The following is an 8,676-nucleotide window of genomic DNA, read 5'->3' as shown; positions in this document are numbered from 1 at the left end:
CCCTCCCTCCCTCCCTCCCTCCCTCCCTCCCTCCCTCCCTCCCTCCCTCCCTCCCTCCCTCCCTCCCTCCCTCCCTCCCTCCCTCCCTCCCTCCCTCCCTCTTCCTCCCCTCTCTCCCCTCTTCTTCTCCTCTGACCTTCCTGGAGGCTTCTGACCGCCTCACCCTTCCAAGGAAGCTCAAAGAGAGGGCAAGCGCTAACATCATCAGCTCTTTGCGTCCCCACAGCAGGCGAGGCAAACCTGCGATGATCGTCGGGAGGACGTACAACATCTCCTCCCGCCAGCTCCACTCCAGCAGGGACAAGTTTGCGGCAATAGTCCCCAGCAGCACATTCAGCAAGGTGACGGCAGTCAAGGATCCCTGGAGCTGTGGAAGAGGAGCAATGGCGAGCAAGGCGTTGGTTGACGCCATGCCAGTAGCTGTCACGTCACAGGCCAGCCAGAGGCGCCATGCTGGAGAGATCGGCTCGAAGAAGGAGTGGACCTGCGGGGGCAGGGTGAGGCAGGACCGGCGCGACTTGGTTGCTTACCAAGACCGAGGATGCGTTCATGGCTGCAAACCAGAGGAAGGAGAACATCCAGCTCCAAGAGAGACACCACGTGCTAGTCTGTGCTACCAACTCCCTCCTCCTCCTACTCCCATGAAACCAGTGGAGCGCACCAACAATCCCAACCAGGATCCCGGAAAGCTGGATGAGGATCAGGGTCGGGTTCCTCAAGTAGAGTCTTCGCTCCTCTGGAAGCTCAACCTCCCAGCGGATCTCCGGGCACTGCCGGACGGTCCATGGAGGAAACAGCCTGTCGATGACGGAGATACCGAGCAGATAGGGGACTTGGTGGGAGAGGAAGGAGTAGGTGGAGGGGAATATAAGCTTGAGCATATCTAGAGAGGAGAAGTCCCTGTGATGAAGGTCATCGCACATGTCAGACACGTTCCACATCGTAGTCCTCGTCTCCTCCCGTCTGGACTGTGGGGGAGGGACTTGAGGGGTTTGGATGGCAGCGTCAAGCGCTCAGGTCAGCATGACGAGCAAGGAGGGGAGAGACGGAGACGCGGGTTGATGAGACCTGATGAGACCAGCCTCCTGTCGGGGGAAATAAAAAAAACTAAAACAAATTCAAAAAAACATCTGTGTAAAAGTGAAAGATACCAAAAAAAAAAGTCAAGAGGGGTTCCGGACCGGAAATAGATCGCCATGGCGATCACCAACGCGGCGATCGATCCTCCTGCCTATGGCGCCGTAGCGCCGAACATGGTGAGGGAAACAAGACAAGAACCCTCTGCTCCTGATGTTGCCGCATGACTCGTGCCTGCTGATGTTCCAGAGCGTAAGAGGGACGAGCGCGTCGGAGGAGACGAGAAGGCAAGGCCCTTTCCTACATCATGCCGAGAGAGTGAAGGAGTAGGCGCAGGTCAAGGAACACCGTCGCTGCTGTTGTTGCCTGCACAGTTCTACTAGGTAAATCCTTTGACTGTCTTCGAGTCTCCAACGTTGATGGTTGCCGCCTTCAAGCCATCATCATCAGTGGACATCGCGGGAGCTCGCAGCAGGTAGCTCAACCCATCATTGTCTTCGATCGTTTGAATCTTGATTGGCAGCTTTCGCAGACTGCGATCGCAAACGCTCCGAGCAAGCATCAAACGCTCCAAGAGGAAGCTGCCCCTGCCCCTGCCCCCGCACCTGCCGCTCCTGCCGTAGCACCAGCTGACGGCGGCTCTGCAGAAGCGACCGACAAGCCATGTGATATCAGCCACAGATTCTTTGTTTGAACACTTCTTACGGTTGTCTCGGCAGCGGGTGGAACTGGAGCAACCTTCATCGACTCTGTTGAGAAGGTGACACCTGAGTCGTTGGAGTTTCTTGTTTTGTGAGCTCCCTGGTGATATAGGCGATCAATGAGAAACCGACCGAACAGAACAGCCACTACATCCCTGGGCACACGGACAAGGTAACGTGACCTCGACTCGATGTCGTAGTCCCCCGTGAAATTTCAGAGCTGACTCTGATTCCTCCGCAGGTCACCCATCTCATGGTGATTCTCTTCCTCCTGCTCATTACCGTGACCATCTACTACAGCTATCGCTCACAGGTCAGTTTGAAATGCTTCGGCCATGAGCGAGCTGACGTTGATTCTTCCGCATCAGAAATATTTGCGTGAGAACCCCAGACACGATTTGACCCCGGGATTCGAGTCCCGTGCCTGAGCATGAGAAGGGTGTGATCACCATGTGTAACAACAACAACAACAACAACAACAACAACAAATTCACTTTCACTCCCTAGATGCCTTGAACAACACATGCAACTGTTGATAGTCAAGTTGTTGCTAGGGTCTTAAAGGGCCATATGGGCTCGGCATCCAACTTTCTTCAGATCCTCGTACGTTCCAAAGACCTCGTTTTGAGGGCAGCACGACCACCTGCGCTCCATGTCAGCCCCTATGCTGCCGATTCCTCGTCTTGCCTTCTTCTCAGCTTCACCCAGTTGGTCAGCTCTGCTCCTGCATGCCAGAGATATCCCTCCACATGAACCTGGTTGAGGATGAGGCAGGAAAGCGACGAGATTCTGGAGGACCTGGGCCACGCTGTTGGGGTTGAACATACACTTGCAGCTCCCAACGTTGTTGTCCTGTCAAGAGTGAGGAAGGAGGGAGGGGGAGGATAAGTGCAGACACCTGCACGATGAACTCTTGGGAACAATTCGCGCACATGGCCTTCTCGATGGAGGCAGCCTTCTCGATCGCAAGCTTCATGTCCTCGTTTCTCTTGCGTTCTTGAGGAGAATTACACAAGTCAAGGACAAGCAGCAGGAAAGAGGGGAGCGAGAGGAGAGGGATGGAACGGGAGAGGACTTCACCCATGTCGAGCGCTTCGATACGAGCGAGCGCAAGCTTCGCTTTCTCTCGCTCCTCTGAGGCATCAGAGAAGCATCAGCCGCTACCCTCTGCAGTTTTGTTGAGCTACCGGCAAGTGCCCGGTATTTCTCCTGTTGCATCCTCTCACGCTCCGTCGAGATGGTTCTGTTGACATGTGAGGCTCTTGAGACGTTCGGGGAACAATGACTTCTTCAACTCTTGCTGTAGTTTTTCTCGCTCTTGCATGATTGCTGGCACGCCCATGTCACTTGGTCTTTATGTGAAAGGAGCAGGATAAACAAAGAACGAAAGGAGAGGAGGAGAAACGGAACAAGGAAGAGGAGGACGAGAAGGACTAGGGTCATGAGTGGGACTAGGACGATGAGATAAAGATTACCTTTCTCCCTCTGAGAATCTGCCTTGGAAAGAGCCTCGTTGACAGCCTCCTGTCAAGTTGGCTGTCACGATCCCTCAGGCGTTTGACATCTCGACCTGAACTTGTAACTCGTGCACTCGGCGCAACTGATCGTTGAAGTAAGTAGCGGAACGAGGATGGGAGGGAAAGACGACTTCGTCGATCGCCTCCTGCTGCTCTTGCAGAGCTCTTTGCCGGAGTATCTGTAGTTCATCTCAGACGGCAAGAAAAGTCTCCGACGGAACTGACGGTCAAGGCCTCGAGCTTCTCCTCCTCTGCTCGCTTCATCCATGCATCAGTACCAAACAGGCTCAAAGACAGGTCCTTACCTGACGAGCGGCACTCAACGCTTCCAGCAATTCCTGCGAGGATCCAGTCAGCGAGCCTGCTACGATCCGTCATTTGCACCTGTTCTGCCGTCACACGGGCGACCTCCAGAGCTTCTTGGTGGTCTTGATCTACATGTCTCGCTGACTGACAGTAACCAAGAGTCTCACAGAAAACCTGCTTGACTCGCAAGGTCTGCCAGGGCAGCTTCTTTATCTCGCTCGCCCTCCTATAGACACCAGGTAAACCTCAGGCATCCTTGTTCCTTGTGACTTACTGCGCGCAGGCTGCTGAGCTGATCTGCCGTCTCCCTGTGCCACTTTGCACGTGCTATACAACACTTTCATCTGGCAAAATCTACAACAATAGTGCTCAACCCTCATCAAGAGAGGCTTGCGAGGCTGCCGCTGCCTTGTTCAGTGCTTCCTCCATCTTGTAACCAAGCGAGTCAATTTGTACTTGCGAGATCAAGAGAGAGCGCGAGGCTCCACCTCTTTCTTGTGTTGCTCGTGCTCCCTCGCCCGTTGATCTTTGAGGCATCAAGACAAAAACTTTTCCAAGGAGTGAGCAGACCTGAGAGCTGACCAAGATCTTCTTCCAGCCTTGTCAAACCTCGTGAGTCCTGCAACATGCAGGTTTGCAACGGGGCTGCAAGTCTGACCTCGAGATCGTCTTCAACAACTCGCCTCTCTCCTTCAGCATCGCCTGCGAGTCTTTTCTGAACGCAAGTTTGGATCTTTCAAGGGACCTGCAGCAGCATGTTCATCTCGTTCCAAGTGGTCGTAGAAAGTTCCAGCTGTGGAGCAGGAAAGAAGGAAACAACAGCATGTCAACCAACAACACAACGTTGCGATGAAATTTCTCTCACGGATCTGGAGAACTCGTCGATTGCCTTGACCACTCTTGGTCCGAGCAGATCATTGACTGCAGGCTTGCTTGCTGCTTTCTTGTCCTCTCCTCCTTTCTCCTCGTAGTAGACCTCTGGGTCCACTGCGCCTCCTACGATGCCCTGGAGGATCAGTCCGTCCTCTGCCCTCATCTTCCTCCCGCCGCTCTCCTCCTGCATCTCCTCTTCCTCGTCTCGCGGAGAGTGATTCAAAGAGTCTGCCCCCCCCTTGTCAGCTGCGATCTTTGCCTCTCGTCACTCCCAGAAACGTGGAGAAGAATGCGGAACCTCGATTCCATGGACCCTCCTGATGACTGACGACAAAGATGAGGAGGAAGCGAGTACAAGGACAAGGTTCAAGGCTACCGGAAGAAGATCCTCGTGACGGGGGGCGAGCTGGCGGCGCGGCAACGAAGTTTCCTTCTGAACAAGCATCAACTTCCTTGTAGCATTTTCATGGAATATCTGCCTGAAGATCTCGGCCTCAGGGAGGATCGAGATGTGGGTCGCGGGGCTTCTGGTAGAAGGTGAGCTAGAGCCTATGATGCAGCTGCCTTGTTCTCACCCTGGCTCATTCTGAGTAGCCCTTCACTTGTCAGAGGCTCATTGGTTCAGATCCGATGGCATCTAGATAAAATGGTGGAGATGCCTGCAAAGCAGGATCAAAGAGAGATTGTCTGTACCATCTCATCGCAGCACTACGGTAACACGTCTGCTCCTGGCTGAATGGCTCAAAGTTGTCGGCGGTCGCATGAGTGGATGCCATACAGCATGCACTGCGAGCAGACCGTACTGATCTCTCCCCTTCCCTTCCCTCATTGCCCGCCAACTGCCCGATGCAATTGTTGTCAACATGACCCCAACCACCCCTGCTCGTGACCTGAGATGACCCCACCCTCCGTACAACAAGGCCACAGCGCGGCGGTGGCGAGTCCGGGGCCCGGCCCCGGTCGGGCTTCGGCTATGTGGCAACTGAGTCAGAACAATAAAAGAATCAATAAACATTCAATAAAATATTGTTGCCGAGATCCCCAGCTGGCTTTTGGGAGGAAGTGTGATGTAATGGAGCCGCTTGCGAAGGGGAAGAATGCGTGCTGTGACGTTCATGCTGATACCAATGCTTGCGACGTTGCCATGTCTGTCGGGATTGAATGGCATAGCAAGTGAAACATCATGTACAACAAATCAAACTTGCAGTCTTCGTTCCTGCAGCTTGGCTAGTAAAGAGTACGAGTTTCAAGTTGCTGCCTGCACGATATTCCGCGATGAGGATCGTTTTCTCTCAGAATGGTTGTCATTTCATCTCTGTACAGGCATCGAGCATTTCTTCTTGTTTTTCGACAGGCCCAGCGACTTCTGCTTCCAAGAGATCTTGCAGCCGTACGTTGCCAGCGGCCTTGTTACAGTGGCTCAAGCAGTCAACGTGAGGGATCCTCAAATTCCGACGTACAATCTCTGCGTAGAGCGATACTCTAGGAGAGCAAGGTAAGATCAAGACCTCGCAAGCGTCTCTTGAGGCGGCTGATCCTCTCGTTCTCAGGTGGTTGGCCTTCATAGACGTCGACGAGTTCCTCTTCCCTTCCAACTCCTCTCAGACTCTCCCTGAGGTGCTCGAGAGGTTTGTAGACTATGGCGGCGTCGTGGTGCCATGGACGCTGTTCGGCTCGTCAGGACACATCCGTCCGCCACAGGGGCTTGTGATTGAGAGCTACACGCAGCGGAGAGCGAAGGCTGAGTGCAACGGAGACACATGCGCGTTCAAGGTGATCGCTCAAGGAGAGAGGATCTCAGCGTGCGCCGTTCACAACCATTACTACAAGGATGGATACTTTGCGGTGAACGAGCAAGGAGTGCGCATGCATGACGACTCTTCTCTCCTGCCGACAGAGAGCGAGGATGGAGACTTCACCAGCAACCTGTTGCGGTTGCACCATTACAAGACGAAATCCCTGGCGGATGCCATGTGGAAGCACTTGAACAAGGACGGAGTCAACGCCCAGCACAGCGAGAGCTTGAACCCGAAGACGAGGAGTGGGATAGAGCGATGGTTCCAGAGCTCGGACTACAACGAGGTGCACGACGAGTCCGCTCTAGCTTGGCTGCCTTGTGTGCGGCGAACCATGAGCCGTATGAGGATGCAGATGTCGACAGAAGGGCAGAAGTGCGAGCACAAGGTGAGAGCAGAGGATGCGCTAGAGACAGCTGAGAAGAAAGAGCCGGCGGGAAGCAGCAGCCCCGAGGTCTCGTCGGAAGCTGGCGGGTCGTTCACCCTTGTGTCCGCCTACTACCCGGTGAAGGCTGGGAGGGGGAGGGGAAGGAGGAGTGACGTGGGATGACGGCATGACTGTCAGGTGCCATCGAAACGAGCAGCGGAGGTCTACGAGCAGTGGATGATGAACTTCTTCGAGTACGTCGAGAGCCCCATCGGTCTGGAGCTGGGCTTGTGGTGGAGTCAGCTGAAGTCTGTGCTGCAGTGGTATTCACGAACGCGATGGGATGGAGACTGCTGGAGAAGCTGAGGCTACAGAGAGAGAGTGAGGGTGCGAGGGACATCTGAGATGACGATGACGATGCTGTTTGCAGACGTCAAGGTGCTTATGTTAGAGATGCAAGATTTCTTCGTGTACAAGTGGAAGGATGACTTCGTCCAACACTATGAGATGGACGACGAGAAGGTCAAGTCTTGTCTGTGAAATGCTTCCTTTTCTCCGCTCTCGCGCGTGGTTGATGGTGGCGTTCGGGCGATCTCTAGTGCACCATGCTGTGTCATCATCTCTGACGTGTCTGACTCACTGCTGCAGTATCACTCACCTGAGCTGTATATGGTTTGGAACGAGAAGACGTCTTTCCTTCTGCGCGTCATCGAGATGAACCCCTTCAAGTCTTCTCGCCTCGTTTCTGTGCTACCCGTGACGGCAGCGGCAGCTCCGACACCTTTCTCTGGGTGGATGCGGGGATCTTCCGGAAGAGAGAGGAGATGGAGATGTACAGAAGGTGGCCGAGCGGCCGAGGGCTGTCGAAGATACCGCAGGACAAGGTGAGAGAGGCAGGAGGAGGGAGGAGGGAGGAGGGGGGAGGTAGAGAGAGGAAGGAGCATGAAGGGAAGGAGGAAGACGATAGTGAGGCAGGAGGGGGAGGATGGTGAGGAAGGAGTGGAGAGCTGATGGTGCTGTTGCTTGCAGATTGTGCTGTTGCAGATCGAGCCATTTGGTGTGAAAGAAGATCTGTGGACGGATCCTCTTGGTCCGATATTCACCTACGAAGTCAGGTAGCTGAGGGAGGCGGAGATGCATCTTGTATGTAGGATTGTATGCAGTAGGATCGCAAGCACAGAGGAGGATGGAGATACAACAATTACGATGATACTCTTTGATCCATCTACAGGGTTGGGGCAGGTATCTTTGGAGGGAGGAAAGAGGCGATCAAAGTAAGAATTGCTTTGCATTTCCCCTTTTTCACCCGGTGAGACAGGAGTGGAGCGACATCTTTTATGAGACTTTGGAAATTTACATACTACGAGGGCGATTTGCTGGGAAGGAACAGAACATGTTTGCAACAGTGAGTGCGCTACTCCTCTCAACCCTTCCTTCGTAAGATGATGCACATGCAGGTTTGTCTCTTCAATCCTGACATCTGTAATCTTGTCTCGCCTCCGCCTACTCATCATGATCGTTGGATGTATCTGAAGGAGTACCTGAGAGACTGAGTGCAATCTTGCGTGCTGTAGTTTATGTTATTGATTTGCTTGTAATGTAGTTTCCTCTTTCACTTAGAAACAAGCAGCAGCTCTCACTCCTCAACATCATTGCAACATCCACAAACGAAGATTGAATCAGCACAAAGAGAACCATCTTAATTCATCGTAACCCTTTCATACACTGCTCTGTTCAAAATGAAAGAATTCTATTTCGATGAACCCTCAAGTCAAGGCGGTTCAGCTCTAGTTAGCACGTTATCGATATGTCGATATACAGAACCTTTCATCGTTACCCCTAGTGAACTTTCAAAGACTTTGAGAGCGTATTATACCTGGAGCGGCTTACAACTTGTGTGCTTGCACAAGTAGGAAGAGGCATCACTATGCTCTGGCTCCCTGCCCCCTTTCCAGCATTCCTCTGCCTCTCTCTTCTCTCCGTCCTTCTCCCTGACTGGTCTTTGCTTGAATTATCCTCCCTCCTCCCTCCACCCTCCA

At 53.4% G+C, this 8,676-nt stretch overlaps 4 protein-coding genes across 4 annotated transcripts in view; 2 read left to right on the top strand and 2 right to left on the bottom strand.

Annotated features, from left to right (window-relative positions):
* Positions 1 to 1,058, bottom strand: part of GUITHDRAFT_154241 (hypothetical protein) — a 1,715-nt gene extending 657 nt beyond the window's left edge. The window contains exons 1-3 of the mRNA XM_005827028.1: positions 531 to 1,058; positions 241 to 484; positions 137 to 195 (exon numbers count right to left, since the gene is read on the bottom strand). Of these exons, the coding sequence (XP_005827085.1) occupies positions 137 to 195; positions 241 to 484; positions 531 to 941 (714 nt within the window). The 5' untranslated portion in view covers positions 942 to 1,058. The remainder of the gene's footprint in view (positions 1 to 136; positions 196 to 240; positions 485 to 530) is intronic.
* Positions 1,059 to 1,196: 138 nt separating this feature from the next.
* Positions 1,197 to 2,206, top strand: GUITHDRAFT_143051 (hypothetical protein; the record flags this gene model as incomplete). Its single annotated transcript, XM_005827027.1, has 8 exons — positions 1,197 to 1,256; positions 1,329 to 1,413; positions 1,461 to 1,552; positions 1,601 to 1,742; positions 1,797 to 1,837; positions 1,891 to 1,950; positions 2,020 to 2,091; positions 2,147 to 2,206. 8 exons carry the CDS (start codon positions 1,197 to 1,199, stop codon positions 2,204 to 2,206), a joined length of 612 nt encoding a protein of 203 aa, XP_005827084.1.
* A 122-nt stretch (positions 2,207 to 2,328) lies between these two features.
* On the bottom strand, positions 2,329 to 5,059 carry GUITHDRAFT_113841 (hypothetical protein; the record flags this gene model as incomplete). Its single annotated transcript, XM_005827026.1, has 16 exons — positions 2,329 to 2,421; positions 2,483 to 2,533; positions 2,577 to 2,630; positions 2,677 to 2,774; positions 2,859 to 2,912; positions 3,254 to 3,302; positions 3,349 to 3,474; positions 3,601 to 3,633; positions 3,680 to 3,827; positions 3,876 to 3,909; positions 3,976 to 4,030; positions 4,090 to 4,127; positions 4,184 to 4,220; positions 4,260 to 4,316; positions 4,467 to 4,702; positions 5,050 to 5,059. The coding sequence occupies 16 exons, from the start codon at positions 5,057 to 5,059 to the stop codon at positions 2,329 to 2,331; spliced, it is 1,173 nt and encodes a 390-aa protein (XP_005827083.1).
* A 487-nt stretch (positions 5,060 to 5,546) lies between these two features.
* GUITHDRAFT_113840 (hypothetical protein) lies at positions 5,547 to 8,190 on the top strand (the record flags this gene model as incomplete). Its single annotated transcript, XM_005827025.1, has 13 exons — positions 5,547 to 5,647; positions 5,697 to 5,774; positions 5,829 to 5,969; positions 6,025 to 6,775; positions 6,836 to 6,911; positions 6,959 to 7,018; positions 7,068 to 7,159; positions 7,286 to 7,428; positions 7,476 to 7,521; positions 7,667 to 7,752; positions 7,869 to 7,911; positions 7,956 to 8,042; positions 8,095 to 8,190. The coding sequence occupies 13 exons, from the start codon at positions 5,547 to 5,549 to the stop codon at positions 8,188 to 8,190; spliced, it is 1,800 nt and encodes a 599-aa protein (XP_005827082.1).
* Positions 8,191 to 8,676: the final 486 nt, after the last annotated feature.

This window comes from Guillardia theta (genome assembly GCF_000315625.1).
Source record: "Guillardia theta CCMP2712 unplaced genomic scaffold GUITHscaffold_70, whole genome shotgun sequence".
Classification (NCBI taxonomy): Eukaryota; class Cryptophyceae; order Pyrenomonadales; family Geminigeraceae; genus Guillardia; species Guillardia theta.
Note: the sequence above shows the minus strand (reverse complement) of the source record. Positions and strands in the feature narration are given on the sequence as shown.